The following is a 24,788-nucleotide window of genomic DNA, read 5'->3' on the forward strand; positions in this document are numbered from 1 at the left end:
CTCAGAGAGACTAAGTAACTTCCCGAAAGCGATAAAGCTGAGCCAAGAGAGACGTGTGCCGAGTTTTGGTTAATAAACCCCTGAAATTACTAATTTCTTTGCTTTACACAGAGGCAGAATTAAGATTATAACCATGCAAGCCAGCTTTGGACATATTTAAAAGTGCTTTTAAAATAACCTATTGAGCCAATATAAAATTGTGGGGTCACTGTTTGTAATATGAACACATTACAATACTCACCTGACAGTTTACAAAGCCCTTTAAGTTCAATAGGAAAGAATGACTTATCTCGCTTTTGTGTGTGTGTGTGTGTGCGTGAGAGGAAGATAGGCCCTGAGCTAACATCTGCCAATCCTCCTCTTTTTGCTGAGGAAGACTGGCCCTGGGCTAACATCCATGCCCATCTTCCTCCACTTTATATGGGACGCCGCCACAGCATGGCTTGACAAGCGGTGCGTTGGTGCGCGCCCAGGATCCGAACCAGAAAACCCTGGGCCGCTGCCACGGAGCGCGCGCACTTAACCGCTTGTGCCATCGGGCCAGCCCCTCATCTCGCTTTTGAAAGGAGCCCCAGTGGTGTTGCTTTGATTGAACACCCCAGTGTAGGCTGCACGGTGTACACATTTGTTTATAGATCATTAACTACTTGAAAGAGAAGCTGAGGAGTAGAAAGCAAAGATGAAACCTGCTTGTGGGCCTCAAAATTACTCAGGTGCTGGAGCTTCTGTCTTATGGAACATTGTAAGTCAATGAACTTAAGATTTAACTAAAAAATTCTGGGAGGAGAGACTACCAGTTTTCGATTTCAGCAGGGACACCCCTAGTCCAACTTGGAGAGTGCCATGGGGGTGGAGGAGAAGAACAGGCAGTAGGGTTTCACTGCCACACTCTTCAGGAACACACCTATTGTCAGGTGAGGTGCACCTCTATCTGAGCTCGGGCAGGTGTGCACTTCTGGATGAAAACAGCAGTAAAGCACCCCCCTCTCCCAGATTCTCAGGCAGGACTCCTTTGTGGATTCCAGGCAGGCCCCACTCACAGCAGTGGTGGAGACCATCCACTCAAATCTCACAGCTGCTTCCCTGCAGCAGGTACTCACCCCACCCTGGGCAGTGGGGACGGCGCAGTGGGTAGAGAAGATGACTTAGAGTCCCAGGCCCCGCTGTTGCGACCTGCACAAACAAATACACAGCTCAGTCTCCAAGTTCCCAACCTGGAGCTGTTGGTCACAGTGAGGCTGGCCTTTTGGGCAGCCTCAGAAATACATGCACATTTTTTGTTACTTTCAGTTAAGCATTTATAGGTAGTTACGGTGAAGCTGTTAGGGAAAACCTGTAGGCAGAGGTGATGAAACTTTTAAAAACTGTCAGTTTATAAGCCCAGAACTAGGATGTGAATTAGGGACTCCATCTTAACATTTCTACACAACCTCCTTTTTCCTCCATGGGACAACTCCAGAGCCCCTGATTCTGTGGTCTCAGCGAGAGTCCCCCAACGGTTCCTATGGGAGGGAGCCAAGAGCTCACACTTGCATCTATGTACACTGCACAAATGTGCACACCAGAGATGCCTAGAGACAGAGAGGCACAGACCCACCACTCCTGATATACACCCATAGACATTGCTCATTCATCACCACACTTAAATACAGTACCTACACCTAACTTCACATTCGGAGGATACTCATTCATTCATCTCAGTTCTCAGGGCCTTTGCCCAATGTACACTTAGACAAATTGAAACAAGTGGCAAGCTACTGCCTAAAGCTCATCTTCTGAAGTCACAGAAGGGACACAGGGGGCCTTGTCCACTGCACCTAATTTCCTCTCCCCCTACCTGAAGATAGAAGCCAGGCAATCATTATGAGAGAGGACGGTGCGAGACAGGTAGAGCTGCACTGCTGGGATAGAGAGCAGGCCTGGACCGGGAGAGGCCAGAAGCTAAGCTGGCTCCCCTCAGCGTCTCCTGGCTGCCTCCTCTCAGGCCGATGCTCGCCTGACTGGACGGTATTGCTCTGTGAGACAAAGGCTCCTTATTAAAATAAATACAACTGAATAAATATTTTATTAAGAACCTACTACATTTATAAGTCTATAATTCCTAATGGACTTATAGGAGATACTCTGTAAATATAGATTGGACCTGCCCTCAGTATGTATTGTTTTAGTTTGCAAGATAAAGCACACGCAGGTAAACAATTAAGTAATAATAAATTACCAAGAAGTATTCAGAGCCTGGTATGTGAAAAGCACCTGGAGGCACTATGTTAGGGGTTGTGGAAGAGGTCAAGAAGTAGAGACAGGCCTCTGCCCTTTCGGAATTTATAACAGGAGAAGACATAACCTGCGCCACCTCGTCTGACAGAACCACCTATTCCAAACACAAAAAAGAAAAAAAGACCTCAAAAACTATTAAAAACAGAGACCATAAAGTTCATTCTCATATACTTTACTAGAGAGGAGCCTTCAGGCTTTCACTCAGAGCCCATCTACTCTTTCTCTACACACAAGTATTACATACGGCTAATTTCCATCAGCACTCACAAATGAGAGCAGTGGCCAAGAGTGGGTGCTACGATTCCACGAAGCAGCCTTCCCCGGCACCCCACAGAGGAATGCCCCCTCCCGGGTCACTCCTACTTCCGTGTTACCTGGCCTAGACATGACTTTTAAAGACATTTTGAAAAAGAGACTACATTTGGAATTTTCAACATGTCATGTGACATGTCTGAAATGTCATCAGAACTTGTAGTATGAGTCCCCCTGAGTTTCATTAGCTAGTGTGTCAAATTGATACTGTTCATCAAATTCTCAATACTTGAGATTAACACTGTTAAAATACACTTGGCTACTCATAGATTTTGATGGAAGATTTTGAGGAAGGGGGAAAAACCCTTGTCTGAAAAATAAGGAAGTAGAAAGAAGGTCTAAGTCAGAATTTCCTCCCAGGGGTTTTCCCTCTTCTCAAATGCCAAGAGATCATTTGGCCTGGGTATGTTATCATTGTCATATCTACTGCCTGGATTTTCTGCTAAGCTTCCCTTCCCTTCATATCTTCAAACAGTCTGCCAACATCTTCCTTTCCCCTTCCTTCCCCATAAATAACTTCTGTGATCAGCGAGGGAGGGGCATGTCCGCTCTCCCCTGTGGTGGTGGAGTATTAGCAGTGGTGGATAACCTATAGTCTTGCATCAGGAAGACAGGGTTCTAGTTATTTCTCTGCCACCAAACTCGCTTGGTGACGTCTTACAGGCCACTGTACCTCAGTTTCCCCCTCTGTGAAAGGGGGACACCACCACCTATCTTACCTAACTCAGAGTTACTGTGGTAAGATAATAGAGTGACTCTGAAATGTAAAGAATTAGTCAAATATAAAGTAATATTGCTGGAAAGAGATTGAAAATACTTGAGGGTTAAAAACACTATGCTAAGTGAAAGGAGCCAGATGGAAAAGACTATATATTGTATGACTCTCTCTCTATATGAAATGTCCAGAAAAGGCAAATCTATGGCAACAGAAAGCAGATCAGTGGTTGCCTTGGGCTGGAGGGTGGGAACAGCATTGACCACAAATGAGCATAAAGGCTCTTTTGGAGTTGGAGTGGGCATGGAAATTTTCTAAAACTGGATTGTAGTGATGGTTACAAAACTCTGTAAATGTAATGATTTACAAAAAATATTGAATTATACATATAAAATGAGTGAGTTTTATGAGATATAAATTATAATTCATAAAGGATCTCAGTAAATATGATTATTGCTATTTTTGTTATATCTTGTTATCAACCACCACAGTATCTCTAGGTGCCAGGCACTGTGCCAGGTGCCTCAAATGTGCCATCTCTAAACCTCACATAACATCAAATGAGCAAATGGAGGCTCAGAGAGGTTAAGCGGCAGGGCTGGGGTTGAAAACCAACCTCCTAATGTTCCTTTAGGGCATGATTTGGCATGTGGGATTCACTTGCTGCTTCTCCCTTATGTGGGGAAAAATTAGTGAAACAGGGGTGCTTTTGTGGATGCCCATGGGAGGATGGAGAATGACTCTTCTATTTTACAGGCCAGTGACCCTCTCTGCTGGGCCTGAAGTCAGACCGAGGGGTATGGCTGGGGTAGGACAACCTGGTACCCGTGTCACTGCCAGGATCCTTGATTTCTGGCAAAACCGAATTCTTGATTGGAATACTCCAAGGAAGAAATTGGGAATGTGACAGAGGGAGATGTGCTCAAAAGCACAATAATAAAAGAAAAAAATTAGATTTGTTTTAATTGTATTGACCAAAAAATTATGTTAATGTTTGATTTAACAGCGCAGGCCTTGCACAAGCGGGTGCTTACCTAAGTTTCTCAATTAGGAAATAGTTTACCCATAGTTTGTCCTTCTACCACATAGTATATTTTATGCATCATCTTCTTTTCAGTTTTACATACAGTGTTGGTAAATTTCCTTATTGTAAACAATCCCAATGTCGACATTGTAAAGCCCTTGGGATTCAACTCTTTTTTGGCTGTTATAGAAACCCTACTATCATTAGTGGGGCCTGCAAGCCAGCTGGAGCATCCCTTCCTCTCAGGCAATGCATGAACTCTTACAAAATAAAGATATTTAATTTAACCAATCCACAACAATTTGGGCTACAGGTAAAATTCAACTTGCATATTAGCAGGGAATGTAAATTCTAAACTCCTTACCCTATTTTGGGAGATAGAATACTTTTAAAATACTGTTTCTTCAGAGAAAGTTCAGAAATACATGCCCTTCTACCCTCTTCTGACAAAAGCTACAAATCAGCCAGAGCTTGCACCACCTTCTTCTAAGTGCTCATTTAGAGATAAATCACAATGGGCTCCAGTCTTTCCGTTTGTTCAGACCAGTGGTTCATAACTGTGAGTGATTTTGCCCCTCTCCCCTAGGGATATTTGGGAATATTTGGAGACTTTGCTTATCATTACTGGGGAAGGGAGTGCTACTGTCATCTAGTGGGCAGAGGCCAGGGATGCTGCTAAACATCCTGTGATGTACAGGACAGCCCCCACAGCGAAGAATTATCTAGCCCTAAATGCCAATTGTGCTGAGGTTGAGAAACCCTGATTTAGAGTAAAACTTCACATGGAAAGGAAGAAACACAATTGTTTCCTGAGATGTGTACAGGGTGCTCTGCCAGACTGGTCATGAATCAAGGCAGGTTAAACAAGAGATTCTGAACAACAACAATAATAAATAACAAAGAGCTATCATTTTATGAGTGTGATCCATATGTATTTACTCATTTAATTCTCGCAATACCCCTAAGTGTAGGTACCATTTTCTCCTCCATTTTTCAGAGGAGGAAACTAAGAAAGAGATTACTTAGCTTGTGAGATGTCCAGCACCTAGCAAGTGTCAAAACCAGGACCTGAACGCTCTGGCTTTGGAGTCTGTGCTAAGTCCTGCAACTGCGCTTCTCAGTATGGAACACAAAGGAGAGGGCAGAGCCCGCCACTGCACCTCATTCACTACCTAATCCTCGGCAAGCACCTTATTAGCCATCAAAAAGCCAAAAGCAACATTAACCAGAGGCAAGTTCATGGTGTGGTACTTTGACAGAAACACCAAGTTGAAACCTTAGCACTTCCATGATGCCTATCAGGGCACTATCTGACCCTTTAGAGGTTAATGGATGGTTATTCAAAGACACAGCAAGTAGTCTGATTATTCCTTTTATAAAAACCATCTGAAAATTCTACTGTTTGCACGCTCAGAAACTCACTCTCACTGTTCAGGTTTGTCCCTCCCAAATTATCTCACTTCCTCCCTCTTCCTGTACTTCCTCCCGTCTGTATCCAACAGTCATAAAACCAGAAAATTATTTTCTTGTTCAGATGTGGTTTCTTCATCTAATGCCTCTAGTATTAAAATATAGCTATACTAGGTTAATAGAAAACTAATGAGTAATAAATCCAATGGGCTAATGCCCTAATTATGGTGCCATGTGATTCCTTAAATACAACCAGTGTTGGGGGACTCATTCACTCTCTCAACCAACTAACCCATCTAACATGTCAGTACCTGCTCTGAGCCAGGTCCTCTCTAGACCCCGGAAACACAGCTGTGAGCAATACATGGAGCTGAGAGGTCTCAGGAGGGATCAGGGGATAAAGGAGCAGTACAGGGCACTAGAGAGGTACGTAGCAAAAGGATCTAGCCCATTGTGGGGTCAAGAAAGCCCTCTTGAGCAAGTGACATTTAAGGTAATGTCTTCAAGGAGCTTGCAACATACTTAGGGAGATTAGACTGAGACACAAAGGAATTAGGGAACAGGCATGGGCTGAATATAAGTGGGATGAGACTTATGGCAGAGGAGAGCTCTCTCAGGGCTACAGAAATCATAGGAGGCTTCCTGGAGGGGGAGACCTCAAGCTGGGCCTTGAAGGCTGGGTAGGGTTTGGTATCATAAAATTGAGAACACAATGAACACCAAAGGCAGGACCCATGAAATACAGAATGATTGGAGTATTGGGTGTGTTTTAGGGAGAAGTCTTTGTAAGGTAAGAAGAGCATTTTAAGATGCAAACATCAGAGATTATTAAACTATTCTTCTAAAGAAGGGTTTAGGCCTCCATTTATCTGTTTCAATGAAAGGTTTTCTGTTCCAGTAATAACAGCCCTTCTCCTGAGTTATCGTGAGTCAGGAGTCTCCATTTCAGCTGGGACAAAAGCAACTTCACCAAGACGTTTTAGGTTAGTGTGTTGACATTTGTTCCCAGAAGTTAAGAGGAGCTGGATAAGACGGCTCTGACCTCTACTCCCCAAATGTAAAGAACCTGTGGTTTCCAAGGGAGAGGATAAATAAGATAAGAACTTGTGAAGAGAGTGAACGATTGCACAAGAAATGAGTCTAGAAAAAGATTAAAAAATACTCTTCCGTCATTTTCTCTCAAGGAGTATGTCCCTGAAGCAGAGCTCCGTCTTCCAATTTCTTGTGTTCTCGCTTCAGCTCTGGGAGAGAAGAGAGTGAGTGTGTGTGTGAAGGAGAGACAGACAGAGAGAGAGATGGAGGGGGAAGGGAGAGGGAGAAGGAGGGAACCCTGGAGAGGATGCTCCTGCACCTCTCTGTGCTGTAATAGGGTGGGGGTGTGGGCACCACTCAGCATTGTGGGCCTCAGTCTTGGGATTGCCAAACCCTACAGGAGACAGCTAGGAACCACTGAGTGTTCATGGTTTGGCGAGGGGTGACATGGTAAAAACTAACTTTGTAATGGGATGAAACTGTCAACATTTGGAGGTGTTCAGAAGCTCGGTCTAGTGACTGAGGAGAGAGCCTAGAGGCAGGGGTGTGGATAGTGGACTCTTGCAGACAAGCAGCTGTGACTTGATAAAGTAAAGAAAGCCTGGACTAGGGTGGTGGCAACTAAAATGGAAGACCAAATTCAGGAAAAGAAATCACAGGCTTTGGAAAGAACACAGGCACTGAGACATGTAGACTGGAGGCTGACATGCGAAGAGAATAGGAATGTCTAAAGTGTAGAGAGGGCATGAGCTTTGAGTTTGGTGGTAGATGCATTGACCTTGAGGTGGTGGGAATGTCAAGGTCTTCAGAAGGGAAATCAGGTCAAGGTTGGACATCAGAGAGTCATCAGCTTAGACGAGAGAAGTGAAGCCAGAAGAATGGATGAACCCTAAAGAAGTAAAAAACAATACTCTTTACTGAGCACCTAGTGTGTCCAGGCACGGCATTAAGAGTTTTCCAGTCACAGTTTCAGAATTCTCCTGTCACAGGGCAGGGGCTTTATCTCCATTTATAGATGAGAAAACCTGAAGCTTGGAAAGTGAAGTACAAGCCCAAAGTGGTATAGCTGCAACTGGGAGCACTGGGATTCTGACCGAGGTCTGTCTAGCTCAAAACCCAAGCTCTTAGCCACCACTATATTCTGAAAGAAGAGCGGAGGGCTGAGGGCTGAACCAGGCAGACATCCTCAGCCAGGAAGGGGAGAAGGAGGAGAAGCCGGCAAAGTGCCCAGTGAGATGGGATGAAAACCAGGACTTGCCTAAGAGAGGCCCAGGGGCATGAGGTGAGGGTCCCTTCAACACAGGTGCGACCAGACAGTGGATGAGGAGGAGGATAAGGCCTCTGTTACCATTTATTAAGACATTTGGAAATACAAGGGATTATTTATTAATATTTGATCTGAGTTGTTTATCTTATTTCGAACAGATTAAAAACCAAACCCCCAAATGTAATCATTTCACAATAAAAAACAAAAAACAAAACCCCCACCAAATCATGCATATACTTTACCTGAAGCTGTCCCTGGAGGAGAGGCTGGCTTTGAGGAGTTATTTGGCTTGGTTGATCTGTTCACCATGGGAGCTTAAACACACAAATATATATATGTAATGATTATCGATACAGTCTACTGAGGGAGTTTCACACTCAGGGAAAAATGCATCATGGGAATGATGGGTCAGACCAGGGAATTTGCAAAGAATGAGAGACACGTATTAAACACACATGCCATTAAAAGAAGCCTTCTCAGAAGAAACACCTTTAGAATGAATATGTTAATGATTAAAGGAATAATCAAATTGTTTTATGATAGGGATTTCGTTAAAGTGAATGGTGGCTTGGAATTTCATTTGCCAAACTGGAGGTCTAGGAGATGAAAGAGTTTTGTTTGTTTTTTATCAGGAGCAGTGTATTGAACCTAACAGTAGAGGGGCCAAATTAATAGCCCCATCTCCCCTGCCACATGCAACACATACTATTTCTCTAGGATTTTGTGGGGTTTGGAAGAGGGAGGGGTGGTTTCACGTGTATTTATCGTTTTATGGTGATGGGTGGCTCAGGGATTCAGGTGGGTCTGGAAGCCGTTGGTGATATTTAGGGAGTGCAGGAGAGGGTCGACACGATGGCAGAGTAAAAACTTAGTACTGCTACTTTGGAGTGGAGTTTATTAGATGAGTAATGTTACTTGAAGAGGCATCGCTTATACAGGATTCTATTCTTCACAGTGACTATATCCAGAGTAAACGTGCACTGCTCCATGCCTGATCTGAGGGTATGTGGCACTGGCTTTTTAACATAATTTGTAACTATATTTGTTATTCTGCCAGAGGTTTACAAACAAAATGTTTCTCATGGGCCTGAGACAGCACTAAATCTAAAGAATCAGGACTCATACCATATTTTACTCTTATTTTTTCAGTCCCCTGCAGAAATTGTTCCTGGTGCAATATTTGTAAGGCCAACATGGTAGCTGCTGACGTTGTGAATATTAAGGTTTATGAGAAATCCATTCTAAGTGAAGAGCTAAGGATAAGAACCTAAATACTTTCATAGTTTGCAATGGGATCATTAAATCATGGAAGAGGAAGGAGAAGAAGGGTACAGGCTATGAAACAGAGGTGGGCGCTCACTGATGTTCTCTGCTCAACCAGCCAAACAAGGCAAAAGTTGTGGTCACAGAGGAGAGAGGCCTGGGCACCATCATTTCCGAGCCCCACAGTGCTTGCTACCAAATAGTCTTGTATGCCCCCTTGAACTGCTAGAAGTTTTCAGTGCTCAAAACTACAAATGCTTGCCTTTTTCAGATGAGAGTGAACTGCTTTCTGTGGGATGAATATAGTTTTCATCTTCATCTTCCACAGGGACTACATAATCAGCCTAAAAGAAATGCAGAAATAAATGAGGAGAATGCTTTCCATTCATAGCTTGCTGCATGGGAAGGAGTGGTTTTAAAAAAATCTTTTTTGAGATACAATTCACATACCATTAAATTCTCATATATAAGTGTATAAATTGGTGGGTTTTGGTATATTCACAGAGTTGTGCAACATCACAGCAATATAATTTTAGAACGTTTTCACCACCCCAAAAAGGAACCCTGTACCCAGTTACTCCCCATCTACCCCTTCCCCTTACCTAGTCAACCACTAATCTACTTTCTGTCTCTAAGATTTGCTCATTCTGGACATTACATATAAATGGAATCATACAATATGTAGCCCTTTGTGACTTCTTTCACTTAGCATAATGATTTCAAGTCTCAACCATGTTGTAGCGTGTATCACTACTTCTTTTCTTTTTATGGCCAAATAATATTCCACTGTATGAATGTACCACATTTTGTTTATCCATTCATCCATTGATGGACATTTGAGTTGTTTCCACTTTTTGGCTATTATGAATAATGTTGCTATCAACATTCATGCACAAGTTTTTCTGCAGATGTACGTTTCTCTTGGGAATATAACTAGATGTGGAGTTCCTGGGTCATATCATAGCTCTAAGTTTAACAAGTTGAGGAACTGCCAAACTGTTGTCCAAAGTGGCTGCACCATTTTTCATTCCCACCAGCAATGTATGAGGATTCCAATTTCTCCATATACTCATCAATACTTTTTATTGTCTGTCTTTTTGATTATCCTTGTAGATCCTTGTAGGTGTGAAGTGGTTTCTCATTGTGGTTTTGATTTGCATTTCCCTGATGGTTAATGATGTTGAGCATCTTTTTGTGTGTTTATTGGCCATTTCTTTGGAGAAAAGTTTATTCAACTCCTTTGCTCATTTTTAATTGGGTTGTTTATCTTTTTTATTATTGGGTTATAAGAGTTCTTTAAATGTTCTAGTCATAAGTCTCTGATCAGATATATAATTTAGAAAAATATTTTTCCCATTCCGTAGGTTGTCTTTTTATTTTCTTGGTAGTATCATTTGCAGCACAAAAGTTTAAAATTTTGAAGTTCATTTTATCTGTTTTCTTTTGTTGCTTGTGCTTTTTGTGGTGTATCTAAGAAATCATTGCATAACCCAAGGTCATAAAGATATATACCCATGTTATTTTCTAACACTTTTGTAGTTTTAGCTCTTACATTTAGATCTATGATCCATTTTTAGTTAATTTTTGTACATGGTGTGAGACAGGGGTCCAATTTCATTCTTTTGCATGTGGATTATTATATAGTTATTCTAGTACCATTTGTTTAAAACACTAGTCTTTCCCCATTGAATTGTCTTGGTACCTTTGCCAACAATCAATTGACCATAAATATAGGGAGGGAGGGATTTTATACTGATAAGAGGCAAATGAAGTAACCAGATCTCAAAAGTGGTTTTTACCACCTGGCTTGGTGGGTAGCCAAGATGGGTACTGGGAGAAACAAAAAACAAACATTTATTGAGCACTTATTGCCAGGTGCTCTTCTAAGTACTTTACATGTGTTATCTCACTTAATCCTTATAAGAACCTAATAAAGTAGCTACCATTATCAGCTCCATTTTAAGATAAAGAAACTTGAAGGAACTGATGCATGGAGAAGTTAAGTAGCTTGCTCAAGGTCTCATAGTTAAAAAGTGGTCGAGCCAGGAGTACAATTCAAGAATCAATACCCCATACTCTTATCCACTACTTTTGAGTACCTTCCTTCCTTCTTCCCCTCTTTCTGTCTTATTTCTACCCTTTCTTCATTTAATTGCTATTTCTCATCTCTTTTTTCTCCTCCAAACCTGACTGAGAGGCATTAGGTGGTTCTACTCATGCAATATCTCAATTCTGCAGTCATATTTGGAGATGATCTGGCTGAAGGAGATGAGGATTTGGAATCAGACAGATCTGGGGGGATATCCTTGCTTGGCTCTTTTCTAGTTCTATGTCTTGGGGTAAATCACTGAATCATCAGAAGTATTCCTGGACCCTGTCAATCAGAGGTGACCACTTGTTCCTCTGGGGTGCAGGGAACCTGACCTGGTCCTCACCTCCGTTATGTCACTGGCCTCACTGTGTTAGACCATAGACACCTAAAGGACTCTTCCTTGTCTGTATATGTTTTCCCAGCGCAGCTAAGAGCCTCACTGCATTGAAGTGAAATTGACCAAATAGCTAAGGCTGGGAAGAGACTGACTTAGCAGCTTTGAAAAATGTTGATGTTGAGTGGTTTCAGTATCCCTGCAGGACCCTTTTGTTTCCACCTCTCCAGATTAATTTGTGGCCAGAGTGACATGTTGTCAGAGCCCAGCTTCTCTCCCAGGGGCTAGTTCCTGTTAGAGGAGAGGCTGAGCCCCCAGGAGACATGCCTATCCTCTCAAAGCCTGTAGTCAACAAAATCCTCAAGTATCTTATAGGTGAACACAGAACATTGGTATTGGCACTCAGCAATAATACCTGAATGGATATAAGGAAGTTGGAAGCATCACGCCCCCACCAAAACTTTCTTAATCTTACTTCACCACCTCAAAATTTATGCCTTCCTCTGAATTCTCAATTTTGCATCTGTTTGTTCTATAGTACTTGATTACAGTAGAAGATGGTTTATCTGCAAGGTCTAGAATCTGACCTGTTTAGAGTAATGATATTTTTGGAGTTGAGAAATTTTTAGTTCAAAGGAGCAAAGATAGAAAAAGAGACTTGATCCAAGTCTAACAAATTCTATTTGCAGTTTTTTCCCTCCCCACCACCTTCCCTCTCCTTATTATAGGATTTAAGGAGAAAGAAAGTGTAATGTATTTTTCCAGCAATTCAATTCAATTACAATTCAAAGCTTTAAAGTTGTTGCCTGCTAAAATAAGCAAATGATCAAGAACCATCACAATTTGTATCCTAACATGTCCACCTTCACATTGCTGCAGTGTTTTAATATAAACTCCATTATTCCATGTTTACATCACAAAAACCTGGCTGTAGATACATCAATGATTGATCTTGTGGAGCCAGGTAGATTATTCCCCTACTGCCACCTGCATGCTATTAGAAATCCTTCTTCAGTTTTTACAATGGCGTGATTTAAAAATAAACAGATGATTATTTAAAAAATTATCTTAGATCAACTCCAATGTTTAGATGTTCAGTACTAAGACACCTGCTATAGGTATTCACATGTTTGCCATCCGCTAGACTACAGATTTGAAAAATAGGAGTGCCACAGATTCATCTTATTTTCACTTTCCCATTGCCCCACACCCTATTACTTATCACACGTCATTTAGATTAGCTATTAAATTCCCACATGAGTTTCTTCCTTATTACAGCTCATGTGAGTATATGATTTCTTTACATACATTATTTTATTAAATTCTTACAATAATACCTTCCTACTAAGTTAGGTACGTTTATCCTCATTTTACATCTGAAGGATTTGAGAGAAGTTGAGTAATCTGTCCAAGGTCACATAAAACCACAAGACTGAAGCCCTATTAGGACAAGTACCAGGTCTTCTTTGGGCACCATTGAAGCCTGGGACCCACCAAGTGTCTGGCATGTTTGTGTTGAATGAAGAGCTGGTCTTGCCTTAGTCAATACTTGAGAGGTGGTACAGGATAGCTGTTTAGCCCCTGGGCTCCAGCATCTCATTATCTGGGTTCAAATGCCTGCTCTACCATTTACCTCTGTGAACTTGGACACGTTTCTCAACCACTTTGCACCATTTCCTCATCTGTAAAATGGTGATGATAACACTACACACTTCATAAGGTTGTTGTGAGGATTTAGTGAAATAATATATATATAAAGTGCTCAGATCACCAGCTGATACATAGCACTCGTCAAGTGTTAGCCACTCTCATTATAGCACAGATGCTCCTTCCGCCTGCATGTCTTTGCCCCATCCCCAACTCTCTGGTTAGCCTATATCCCCATATTTTGCCTGTGACCTGTATGGCAGAGCTAAACATTTTTATTTATGCTTGTACTTGACTTCTTCTTTTCCTATCTAATGGCTCAGTCAGATCTTAATGTTGGCCTCTTGTTTCTATTTTAACCTCTTTCTTATCTTGATTGTCCATCTGCCCATTCCAGAATGTGCCTCCTCCATACTTCTCCTTTTCCCCCTGGTTCAGACTTGCCTGAGCCACCTCCACAAAGCTGCTGTTAGCAAAACTCTCCCCCCCGCCCTGGGGCCCACTCTCAGTTATTCCCAGAAATGGAGAGTGTTACATAATCCACAGTATTCATTTGTATTCTGTGCCTGAATTGGTATCTTCATATGGATTTGCTGAATGCTGAAAGAATTCACAGCAGGACCCTAACAGCTGGGCTCCCTAACCTGTCCCCTGTTCCGCTTCTCCTTGCCACTCCCTTCTCACCCTGACAGGACAGCATCACCTCTCCGATAACAGACTGAGGACTGACAAACCACACTCTCTCTCAGTCAGCTGACTTTCTGACTTAAACTGTTCCTAGCGCAGAGGTCATAAACTAAGATGCTTATAGGAGCAGGCAGGGAACAGTAATGGGGGCATGTGCAGAGTAAGGGTGTGTGCATGCCTTGTATGAGTGGTGGGGACAGTGACAGACAGAAACAAGGACCAGGATTCACACCTGAGCTGGAAGGTTGCCATGAGGCCCAGTTGCTTTGAGGCCGTGGCTGGCCCAGTGTTGCCAGGCCTTCAGTTTTCAGGAGAAACTAGAAAACTGGATTTTGTAAAGAATCTAGAATATGGTAGAAAGGAATCCTACATATCTGACACACAGAATCCTTCTGTGTGTTATCTGGCTTGCCCCAAGTCCAGCAGCTAGTAAAGGTGAAAGCAAGAATTTGGGCCTAGATGCTGCCTTTATTTTATTTGATAGTCTCTCTTTTCCATCTCCTGCTGGACTACATATTATATTAAGGTGAAAATGAAGGTCATTTCACAACATGTTTGTAAGCTGTAGGTTTCACCATCTACAGGCATTTAGAAAAACAATATTTCTTCGAGAAGCTGCGATAAGATTATGTCTGGTGATGGCTAAGACTTGCCTTTAATGTCTTTTCCTTCTGTGACTATTATACGTGTAGGGTTGTTTTAATGGCTAAGTTTGAGGGCTTGTCTTTGTCCTTATTCAAAGTGCAAGTTCCTCTGGGAGCCACAACATAGCCTTTATCAGTCATTCTGACAGCAGTCAGAATGAGTTTACCTGTTCATTTTCAAATGGGAGCAATTCCATAGGGAATAAGTCTCATATGAAGCGAGGTGCTGACAGAGGGGACATCGGTGAGACAAACCCAAAGTTGGGTTCCGGACAATCTGCAAAGGTGGGTCCCTGGAAATGGGCACTGGGGGAAGGGAGAGAGAAGCAAGAGCTGCCACAGGGAAGTGAGGGGCCAGCTCCTCTACAAGTTGTGCAGGCTTTCCCTGCAGACCAGGAGTCTCCATCATACATCCCACCGCACCCTTCAGCATCTTAGAGGAGGAAAGTGGAGAGGCAAAGAGAAAAGAAGGTAGAGGAAAGGAAGTGAGGCGGGACATTGCAGAGAAGCAAAGGAGAATAAAGACAGGGAAATAACTTATGGAGGAAAGGGAAGATTCACAGGAAACCAAGGGTAGAGAAAGAGGGGTCAGTAAGAGGGGCACAGAGCCGGCATTGACATTACACCACACGCCTCGTAAATGAAAGTGCTTAAAATAAGGCCATATATGCCATTGTTAGAGAAAAAAACATCCTTTCGGCATAACAGTGGAGATTTAGAGGGGCGGGGTGATTGGTGCTGGCCAGAGAGCCGGGCATGGAGGGAGGAAGACACGCTGGAGGCCAGTCTGTCCTGGCCCCTTCCCCCCTGCCCCTCTGCATCCTGTCTTCCACTAGCTGCGGGAAGCTGGGGCAGATTTACTTTACCTCATCCTCAAGAAGTTCTTTGGGTTTGGGTGGGACCTGAGGTCTCTGAAGAGAAGTTGGAGCTGGCAGAGTGGAGGTCAGCCTCGCTTTTGCTGAAGGCCAGCTGGGCTTACTGGGAAGGGTCTTGCTGAAGGGCGGAGACTGCCTCTGGCTTGATCGATTGTCTTGAAAGGAACAAGAACAACAACAACAAAGCATAAAATAAAGGGGGTCTGGATCACTCCCTGCATGGAAGCCACCAAGATCTAGAAAGTATAAAGTCATTTGCATCTATGTAGCCACAAATTATTAATCAGGACATTCCTTTAAAGAGTAAAATGACATGTTAGGCAAAACTTTCAACTGCCCATTCACTGACTTACATTATAAAAACCAGAGGAATGTCCTTATCAAAAACATTTTCCCAGGGGAGTAATGGAGACCCTCAGACTCAGGAGAGATGACAGCCCAGCACTTTGCCAACAGGGTGGACGTGACCTTGGCAGCGTGAGGGTCTAAGGGGGGCGGTGCTCCTCGATGGTTCACTTTGCTCCCTGAACCCTTAAGGGCAGTGATTCTCAATCCTGCTTACACATAAGAACCACCTGGGAGCTTTAAAAACTGCCAAGACCCAGGCCCTACCCCAGGCCTATTGGTTTGAACTTCTGTGGAGGGACCTGGCATTATAGGTTTTAAAAGTACCCGGGTTATTCTAAGATGTATTCAGAGTTGTGACTACTCACCTGGGTGAACTACGCCTTCCTCCCCTCAATGATTTCCCTCAAATCATGGAGAACCCATGATTCCCGCTGGTCCAGGACTGTCCTCAGCAGGTGTCGGGGGAGGAGTCCAGGCTCTGAAGCCAAATGGCCCTGAGTTCAGTCCCCTGCTCTGCCACTCACTAGCTGCTCTCCTTTGGGCTAGTTATTCGTTATTCAACCTCTCAGGGACTCACATTCCTCATTTTTAAACTGAGGATCACAATCTCCACCTCAGAGAGTTATTGTAGGGACTAGGAAGAAAGCATTGAAAATGGGAGGAGCAGTGTGTCTGGCAGAGTTGATGCCTAATAAATAGAACTAGTATTACTTATGTGATGTGGTGAGGGCCCAGGCAATGTAGAGTCGACCCAGTCAGTTCTATGAGCATGGATTTGGACTGATACATTTGAGGAAAATCATAGCATGGGAGTAACCTGGCGTGCTTCTTTCTCATCCCGGGAACAGCACAGGCGCCCCCCACTGGCCTCTGTACTGCGTTATTGGCTTCCTGCAGCTTCCTCCTGCTGCAGCCCAGCCTGAGCTGAGCTGGAGCTCTGTGCATCCGCTCCTGCCAGTCATGCCGACTCTGCTCCCCTCGGGTGCCTGCTCCTGCCTTCAGCCCACACCTCTGCCCTGTTGAAGGTGTGTGGTTAACTTCACATTTGATGTGTCCTCGGGAGCCTCTTTCTGGGTGGCGTCGCTGTGCTCAGGCAGTAGAGCATCCTGTTTGCTGTGCCTATAACTCTGTCAGTTTTTGTAGTTTTATTTGCAGGTCTTGGAGTTTACTTAGATTTCTTAAAGTCAAATTTAAGCCCATCAGAAGTAGCCAAACACAGAAGACAAGCTTTGAAGAGTGTGCCCTCGAAGGAGCCACTTAACCACCCCGAATTGCGTTTTCCTGGTCTATAAAATGGGCGTAACATAGCCCGGTCCTTCCCAGGGCTGTTGTGACGATTGAACAAGGTCACTTACCAAACATGGTGGGCGGTGTGTGGAGCAGAGCGGTGAAAAGAGCGTGGGTTTTGGGGGCTGAAAGGCCCGGCTCGCATCCCAGCTCTGCCACTTGTAAAATCTTGGCCCATTAGTTCACTCCTCTGAGCCTCACTGTCTTCCTTTGTAAAGTAGGGATGAATACCTCTTTCATAACATTATTGAGAGGGGGAAGTAGGCCATGACTGTAAAGCACTAACTTGTAAACTATAAAAAGTCTGGGTGTGTGTCTGCCTTGCTTGCTGCTGGGTGCTTGGTGCTTAGCTGAGCTCTGGCACATAGTAGGTGCTCAGTAGATTAATTGCGGCATGAAGTGAGGGGCAGTGCCTGATACCTGTGAAGAGGCAGTTAATGGCAGTGATAATGGACAAGGAGCCCTTCACATGTAGAGATGCTCTGTGCAAAGGCTGGCATCACCATGATCATCGTGGATACACTCTGCTCCTCACCTTTGCTGAACTTAGTCACCTGATAAGACTGGAACACGGACTTCTTCTTGGGGGACATTAAAAGCCACATTCAGGCCTGGAGGCCAGACCTGAGCTGTGTTCATTTGACCTGTGAGGCTAATTCCGAGCTTAGAGGTCCTCACGCTCATCCCCACCCCTAGTTAAAAGTCCACAGTCTAGATTCAGTGTGTCTGGACTGCCAGCATGGGGGCAGGTGTGGAGGAAGGAGTGGCATTAGCAGACACTGGGATCCTTGAAGGTTATCCTTGCTCTATACAGATGTCTTAAGAGAAATTCCAAAACCTTGTGTGCAGGAAGCACAAAGAGAAGCAGCAACTAATCTCAGGGTTGATTTCTCATGGGACTGTCAGGTTTGGGGTGGGGATGGGGTTGGGCAACCATCAGGGTGTGCTCATTTTATTTTTTGCCTGTTTTCCATATTCCCGACTTGGGAAGGATACCTTTCCCCCTCAAATGGGAAAACTTTCCAGCTGGGGCTCCATTGTGACCAGATGACCCGCTTAGAGGTATTGAGATTGGGAGGTACCCACTGTCCTGCAACTCTGGCTTGCCCCCCACCCCCCTTGCTGTGCAGAAGGGGCTGAGCGCCCAGGGTCTGGGGGGCGGCCTCACCTATGTACTCGCCCCTGGTGAAGGGCAGGGCTGGGTGAACTGTCCTCGTCTCCTGCTCGGCGGGAGGCGGCTCGTAGCTATCATCCCCGGTCTCCTCGGCGGGCAGCACGTACATCTCTGAGTCCGAGTGCTCGTCTGGGTTTTCATAATCGCTGTCCTGCAAGTGCAGACACCACGCTCAGTGCCCTGCACTTAGTGGTCAGGACAGCTCCTGCCTTAGGGGGCCACAGCTGCTCCCCCAATGTAAGGGCAAGGAAGCAAGGCTTGGGGAGGCTGGCAAGCCAAGGTTAGGTAGCCATGAGGAGGCAAAGCTGGGGTGGAAGCCAGGCCTTTCTGCCTCCAGAGTTTATCACCTCGACTACTATCCTGGGGGAATATGTGGACCATTTAACCTGAAGGGTGGCTGAAACCCTGTATGTTGTCAAAGAACAGTAGGAGATAAAATATATTTTTAAAAGACAGAAAAAGGACCCAATAAAATAGAATAATGAATAGGTTTTATTCATCATGAATGCTGATGAAAAAGTAAGGAAAAAGTAAGTTTAATAAGGAAAGGGTAAGGGGATGCACAGGAATGGGATACCTTTGAGAAGATGAGGTTTCTAAAAAGATTTTTAAAACAGAGCTGGTAAGCCGCAGGGGCCAGGCTTCAAACTGACACAGAGTCCATTCTCTTTCTTTTTATTTTTTTTAATATAAATTTTACTTCAGTCAATATTGAGAAATACACTGACGTGGTCTAAAGTTCAAACAGTTTAGAAGGATCTAAAGTCAAGTCTCCCTCCCAGCCGCCCTTTCAGTTCCTCTCCCCAGAGGCAAAGTTACTAGCTTCTTGGGCATTTTGTTCGAGATAGTTTATGTATAGAGCATACACACATATATGCATGTGGAGGAAGTATTTGACTCAGGACTTGAGAGGGCCTCTGACTCTGTGTCCACTGCCCCCACATACAGCCTGACCCAATGCAGGATCCATACGTGAGTTTCCAATGAATGGATGATGCACCTGCTTTTTGGCCTGTCTCCTTTTGCTTGCAATTGTATAAGGTTGATACAGGTAAAGCATGATGCAGGTATAGTGTTTCCTTCACTGTTGTGTCCTCAGGGCCTGTCATGGGCTGGCACATGATGGGGGCTCAGTATGTTTGGAATGAATGAATGAATACTTGAGTGAGGACAGTGCTTTCCTCCTCAGTCCGCAGGGAGATGGGGAGAAGAGAGGACTAGAGTGGAGAGTGGATAAGGAATGAGACAGGAGGCTGAAAAGAGAGCTTTTCCTGAGGTGGCTGGAGGAGTGTTGGGAGAGGGAATAAAAGGAGGACAGAGCCTAAGGAAGGTGCTTGTCCTTGCCCTAGAGCGGGAGTGCCAGGAAAGGACAGGAAGGGGTCAGGTAAGAAATTCCTGGGGAGGGATTTTCCCAAACCCCTATCTCAGTAATAGCAGATGAGGGGAGGCTCAATCATCCTTCCTGAACATGAATATGAAATTAGGCTGAATGGAGTAATGATAATAATAATTATTATAATAATTGATACTTCTATGCACTGCATACCTCATTTACCCCTCACCACAATCATATGAGAGAGTTTTTTTTTTATAATCCTATTTTACAGTCGAGGAAACTGAGGCACAGAGGAGTTGAGTAATTTGAGTCTGCAATCTGTGTTCTGGAGAAGCCAATGATTATTCTTAGGCAGGAGGCCTGGGAGATGGAGTGGGAGTGAAAGGGTGGCCTGGGGATGGGGGGACGGGGAGCTTAACAGGGCAAGAGCTGGCTTCCCAAGGCTAGTCTAGTCCAGCATGAGGTGGTTGGGACGCTCCCCATCCAGGCCAAGGACCCAATCTCTGTAGTTATGGCATCCCGGGAGAGGTCAGTGCAAGTGCCAAGAAGCAGTTGCTTTCATAAACATCTGGAAAGTGAAATAGTCACTGGGCACCCAGACACATGTGCCTGCCTGGGAGACAGCTGGGCGTCCCACTTTGTTTCAGTTTCCATGGAGCAGGGATGAGGCTTCCGAGACTTAATTACCTGGACTCTGAGGAGCAATGTGCATCCTGGGGAGGACACTGGGGTCCTTGCAGCCCCTCGGGCAGAGCAGCCTGACTGAGAGGACCAGATTGACAGAGGTGGCAGAGAGGATAGAGGAGGAGAGATTCCAAGTCAGCTGTTCCTGGCAACCATTCCTCTGACACTGGGCTGCCTACCAGACTGTAACTCCCATGAGACCAGGACTGAGACTGTATTTCCAGGACCCCGCATAGGACTCGTGGCAGGGTAGGTGCCCACCAAACACCCGTGGAATGAATGAATGAATTGAGCTCTGCCCTGGGCTCGGAAGAAACTGAGGAGGAGGGAATGGGTAATCAGGAGAAGTGCTGGGCTGGCCCTTCATTTGGAAAATCTTTTCTGTGGGAGCTGTACCATGAGCCCCTCCTTCTTCAAGCACAGTGGAATGTGCTGAATGCCTTTTTATCAAGATAATACAAAAGGAAGCTGTTCAAACTTCTGAGACAGTTAACCCCCCCCAAATTATGCTAAATTCTGGCAAATAAAATTCTTTCATTCATTCATGCAATATTTGAGCAAGTGCAATACATTGGACAATCTGATGGAAACTTTGAAGAAGGAAATGTGTAGCCAGATAAAACCTTCTCAAACTGTCCATTCATTCGTTCATTCATTCAATCAATTAATGTTTATTGAGCACCTACTATGAGCCAGGCCCCGAGCTTGACTCTGAACACAGTCCCTGCCCTCACGGAACTTACATTCCAACAGGGGAGACCAATGACAAACAAATAGTGAATAATAAATAAGAAGTAGATGGTCAAACAGATAAAATAGCCATCACTGGTGATATATGCCCGTAGGGGAACAATCAAGAGTCCTGAGACAGAGAGCTGTGGAAGGAGAGGATCTACCTTGGATGGGGGTGCCGGAAAGGCCTCCCTGGGAAGGAGATGTTTAAGCCACGCCTGAAGGACAAGAAGGAGCCAACCAAGTGAGGAAGAATGGGGATGCTCTTTGGTTTCTCCTCTCTTCCCTTCTTCCTTCCCCTGCCCAGGGACCATGGGTCTGAAATCCCTGAGGCAGGCAGGACCTCGACATGTTGTAGGAACTGAGGGCAGGCCTGTGCACCGGGGTGTGATGAGCAAGACCCTGCTGAGGGGGTGCCTGGAAGGCCGGACAGGTCCGCAGGGCTGGATTTCATCAGGCTGGAGGCTTTAGCAACAAGCCCAGATTTCATTCTATGTGCAAAGGGACTCCAATAAGGTAAAAACAACTGAGTGAATGTTCACTCAGTCCTTATTATGGCTGGCATCTTAATTTTGGCTGTTTGACTTTGGGACACAAGTCACTCTCTCCTCTCCAGGCTGATTTCATTTTGTGTTTTCTAAGTCCTTGCCATGTGCTCTTTTTATCCAACCAGGGAGCAAGTTCAATTTTCCTGTCTTCTCCATGGATGTGGACCAGCTTCTTAACTTTGCTGCAGATGTGGCCCGGCGCGTGCAGCCAGCAGAGGGCGCAGCTGCAGTGCTTCTGAGGGATCAACGGCTGCCTGGCCAGGGAGGAGTTCATGCACAAGTGACTCAAAAAGAGGCCATCTCTTCCCCTCTTTTAAAAAATCTTTTCTCTGCAGTTGAAAAGGGAGGAACTCCTGTCTGCTAATACTCTGAATAAACTCCAGGTGGTTACATAGCACAGAGCTGGGCTCAGGCTCAATTCTGGGCACTGGACAGGAGTCCTGGGTGCTTATTCCACTGGGCCACTGAGTAACTGAGTGATAGTGGGCAAGTCATTTTCATGCTCTTGGCCTCAGTTTCCTTGTCTGTAAAGTGGGGTGTGTGGTTGTGTGGAGGCCCTCTTGGATCCCTTCCAGATATAAAACTCACAAATTGGAGCAGGCTAACATTCTGGATGAATTTGATATAAATGAGGAATAAGTGAAGAAAAGATTTTAGGATGTCTTGTCCCTACAACACTCAGCCCAAGAGACAGAAGTGGCCACTGGGGCCCTGCGGGTTGCACAGCCACCTTGAAGAGGTTGGCAGCTAATTCTGACACAACACTCCCAGTGTCATCCTGGCCAGATCTGTCTCTCTCACTCTGTGGCCCCAAGAGTCTGCTAATGTCATCTTGGTCACAGCAAACACCTTGGAGCTTAATAGCCTGGTTCTGAGATCTGAGGGCCTGGGTTTGAATTTTGCAACTGCAAATTACTTAAACTCTCTGTGCCTTGGTTTCTTCATCTGTAAAATGGGCAGGGATGATATTCAAAATGTTTAACAACCAATATAGCCCAGGTTCTGACCATGGCCCTAAAGAGTGGCCCAGAGGCCACTGATGTGCCAGGCCTTCACTCTTTAGTTGTTGATTTGTTTAGAGCTCCTGGGCAGGGGCCAGGTAGTGATGGGGAGTACTGGGGAACTCAGGGCAGAGGCATTTGCCAACTGATATGAAAATATTTAAACATTTTAACATCTGTTTTGGCTGTGCTGGTGAGTACTCTGAATACCAGCAGAAAATGGGGATAAGAATGCCTACTCATAGGGCTGTGGTGAGGATTAGATGAGGTCATGCATATAAAGCTCATAGCCTGGCACATAGTGGTATTAGCTCAAGTCAGCCATTATGAGGTTATTGCTGTCTTGTCTGTAGGTGTCCCTTCCAGCCCGGTCATCTCCCCTCTGTGATGCGCAGCTGACCGCCAGTGTGTAATTCAGGAACAAGCCCTTAAAAAGGCCTCCCGTGGGCCCTGGTGGAAACAGTAACCTCCTTGTCCCAGGAGCAAATACTTACAAAGTCATCTGACCACTGCTCCTCTTCATCAGCGGGGCTCCCTGAAATGGCATGTGGGAAGCAGAATGCACAAGCATAAATCTCAGCTGCCCAGCTCCATCCTGTCCACAAGCACCCCGCACCTGCCTTCCCTGCCCTTGGGCTTCCTCCTCCCATTTACTTGGCTTTGAACAGTTATTACAGTCATCTCATCTTCATTCACTTTCGAATCTTCTTTTTTTAGAAAAGCCAATTCTCAAAGCATTGAGAGAAATCCCACTGGGGCAGAGAAATGGTGCATCTGACCCATGTCTGTCTTTGTCACAGGATATTTTTGGGACCTTAGAGTAACCCAGTAGGGAGCTGCAATCCATACTGTGTTCCTTCCGAGGATTTCTTTGAATCAATATGTGGATGGTGTAGTAGGAAGGGCACTGGACAGGGAGTCAGATAGACCTAAATTCTCATCCAGGCTCTGTTCCTAACTAGTTGGAGAGTAGGCAAGAACACCTAACAGCTCTGGGCCTCAGTTTCCAGATCTGTACAATGAGAGGATAACTTCTGTGATTCTCTCTGGCTCTAACTTTGACTTTTTTATGAAAAAACTTTTTATCCAGTGCTTTATTACATGCCAGTGCTTTATACATTACAGTGCAATATTATCAGAGCTTTGCATTCGTTTAGCTCTCTCAAAAACCTTATGAGGAAACTGAGGCCTAGAGAAAATAAGGCATTTGCCCAAGGTCAGATAGTAAATGGTAGAGCCAGGTGTTGAACCCTGCGGGTTGACTTCCAAGCACATGCTCTGGACCCCAGCTCCATGCTGCCTCGCTCTCTTTGAGCTCCAGGGTGCAGGCCCTGTCCCAGGCTCCAAAGGGGATAGAAAAATGGATATGACAGGTCTTAAGTAGCTTACGATCTTGAAGAATAAAATAGGTCTGAATTATGACAGCAAAGGAGAATATTTGACCCCTTTTCCTCCAAAACACATTTAGAGTCTGAGAAGCTTAGCATCCATCCCATCACATAAACTGACCTTAGAGGTTAAACATGATTCACTCCACTATGTACGAGATCAACCAGACACACGTCCAGATCGCAGAGTGGCTCCAACAACTGCGCCATAGAGGGTCCCAGCTCCTCTCCCACCCCACTGAGCAGCCACCAGTGGTGGATGGTCCCTGAACTCCAGAACCTCAGGAGAACTTTTTCTTGCCACTTCTACCCCCTGCTGTGGCAGACCACTGACTCCAGCTCCAGGACAGGGAGGGGGCTGTTCCACAAGGCACAAGGAAAAGAATTGCAGAGGTGAAGTCGGGCAGGAAGGAGGTCTTTGGATCAAGGTGGCCAGATTTTAAGCAATAGCAATAGCGCCCTCTCTTAGGAAAAACATAATAGGCGCTAAGAAGGAGCTTCATTCCACAGTCAGATACAGGTCAACTTTGACATTAACAGAAAATAAGTATTATTAAATTATTCTTTGGGTTGACTTACACCAAATTATAGTGTATTGCAATCATTAGGGTTTGCTAAGAAGCTCTAGAAGAATAGGTGAATAAGTTCTCTTCCCAATTGCCAATACCTGGCACAGTAGGGGAATACGTTTTTAATACCTTAAATTTGGGG

General features: G+C 44.8%; 1 protein-coding gene across 1 annotated transcript in view; it reads right to left on the minus strand.

Annotated features, from left to right (window-relative positions):
* BLNK (B cell linker) overlaps positions 1 to 24,788 on the minus strand; it is a 79,842-nt gene that overhangs the window by 16,391 nt on the left and 38,663 nt on the right. The window contains exons 4-9 of the mRNA XM_004427890.3: positions 23,184 to 23,224; positions 18,383 to 18,539; positions 15,571 to 15,734; positions 9,563 to 9,644; positions 8,280 to 8,351; positions 1,101 to 1,173 (exon numbers count right to left, since the gene is read on the minus strand). Of these exons, the coding sequence (XP_004427947.1) occupies positions 1,101 to 1,173; positions 8,280 to 8,351; positions 9,563 to 9,644; positions 15,571 to 15,734; positions 18,383 to 18,539; positions 23,184 to 23,224 (589 nt within the window). The remainder of the gene's footprint in view (positions 1 to 1,100; positions 1,174 to 8,279; positions 8,352 to 9,562; positions 9,645 to 15,570; positions 15,735 to 18,382; positions 18,540 to 23,183; positions 23,225 to 24,788) is intronic.

This window comes from Ceratotherium simum, chromosome 6 (genome assembly GCF_057802395.1).
Source record: "Ceratotherium simum simum isolate JZ-2026a chromosome 6, ASM5780239v1, whole genome shotgun sequence".
Classification (NCBI taxonomy): domain Eukaryota; kingdom Metazoa; phylum Chordata; class Mammalia; order Perissodactyla; family Rhinocerotidae; genus Ceratotherium; species Ceratotherium simum.